General features: G+C 65.6%; 1 protein-coding gene across 1 annotated transcript in view; it reads left to right on the top strand.

The window, feature by feature from the left end:
• Window positions 1-103: 103 nt before the first annotated feature.
• Window positions 104-1,531, top strand: part of MNEG_7556 (hypothetical protein) — a gene marked incomplete at both ends in the record, with an annotated part of 5,037 nt that continues 3,609 nt past the window's right edge. Inside the window, 2 exons of the mRNA XM_014043973.1 lie at window positions 104-106; window positions 290-1,083. Of these exons, the coding sequence (XP_013899427.1) occupies window positions 104-106; window positions 290-1,083 (797 nt within the window). The remainder of the gene's footprint in view (window positions 107-289; window positions 1,084-1,531) is intronic.

The following is a 1,531-nucleotide window of genomic DNA, read 5'->3' as shown; positions in this document are numbered from 1 at the left end:
GGGGGGAAAAAGGGCAGCGCGGCTGCCGACATGCGATGAGCTTGGTGCTGGGTGTGCTTTGCGCTGGCGCTGTGGTGCTTTGAGACCCTGGCTACCGGGGGAAATGGTGGTACAGGGGCATGGGGGGCAAGCGCACGTCTGTGCGTTGCAATGTGGGGTTTGATGCGTGGCGTGTGCCAGTCAACATCAACCAGGCAAGTAGCCTATGGCTCAAAGATTCCTCCCCGCCCACACACATGCGCCAAGGCCTCAAACACAAACCCACCCCAAAACACGTTCACCTCCCCAGGTGGAGAACCCCATCCCCTTCGCCGACTCCCTCGCCACCCGCGTCCGCACCACGGCGCTCCTGCACGCCCGCTACATGGGGCTGCTGCTCGCGCCGCTGCAGCTGTCGGCTGACTGGTCGTTCGCGTGCATCCCTCTGGTCGAGTCGTGGCGGGACCCCCGCAACCTGGCAGGCCTGGCCCTCTACCTGTGGCTGGCTTGGTGCGGCCTCAGCGCGCGGCCGGTTTCGTTGGTCAGAGGCGTCGCCGCGATGGTGTCGGACGCATTCGGCGGCGCCAGCGGCGCGGCGGCGCAGGCGCAACAGCCCGAGGATGCGGTCGCTCGAAACGGGCTCACGCCCGCGACGGCCGCCGCGCGGTGGCGGCTGTTTGTGGTGGCGGGCCTGCTGGTGGGGCCGTATTTCCCGGCTTCGAACGTCCTGTTCTACGTGGGCACCTTCATCGGCGAGAGGCTCCTCTACATGCCTTCCCTCGGCTACTGCCTGCTGCTTGCCCACCTGCTCGGCACCGCGCTGCCGCTCGGCTACGACGGCTCCAAAGACGCCGCCAGCACGGCCGCGCCGGCCCGCAGAGGTGCGGGCGGCAGGGGCCGGCTGCTGCTGCTGGCGCTGGTGGTGGCGCCGCTGCTGGCTTTCTACGGGGCACGCACCTGGCTGCGCAACGAGGACTGGCGGGACGAAGAGCGGCTGTTTGTGTCCGCGCTGGCGGTGTGCCCAAACAGTGCCAAGGTGCAGCTCAACAGCGGCATCCTCATGCGGCGGCACCAGCGCTTCGGCGACGCGCTGGCGCACTTCAGGTGCAGTGCAGGGCAGCTTGTGCAGTGATCCTGCGCAGGAAATGGTGTGTGCGTGTGTGTGTGTGCATGCGCGCGTGTATGCGTGCGCGTGTGTGTGTGTGTGTGTGTTTGTGTGTGTGCGTGCGCGTGTGTGCGCGTGTGTGTGCGTGTGTGCGCGTGCGTGTCTGTGTTTTTGTGCGTGCATGCGTGCATGCATGCATGCACCCGCGTACGTGTGTGTGTGTGTGTGTGTGCGTGCGTGTGTGTGCGTGCGTGTGTGTGTGTGCATGCGTGTGTGTGTTTTTGTGTGTGCATGCGTGCATGCGTGCGCGCGCGCGCCCGCGTGTGTGTGTGTGTGTGTATGCGTGCGTGTGTGTGCATGCATGTGTGTGGTTTTGTGTGTGCATGCGTGCATGCATGTGTGTGTGTGTGTGTGTGTGTGTGCGCACGTGTGTGTGTGTGTGTGCGT

Source organism: Monoraphidium neglectum (genome assembly GCF_000611645.1).
Source record: "Monoraphidium neglectum strain SAG 48.87 unplaced genomic scaffold scaffold01346, whole genome shotgun sequence".
In the NCBI taxonomy this organism is placed as follows: domain Eukaryota; kingdom Viridiplantae; phylum Chlorophyta; class Chlorophyceae; order Sphaeropleales; family Selenastraceae; genus Monoraphidium; species Monoraphidium neglectum.
Note: the sequence above shows the minus strand (reverse complement) of the source record. Positions and strands in the feature narration are given on the sequence as shown.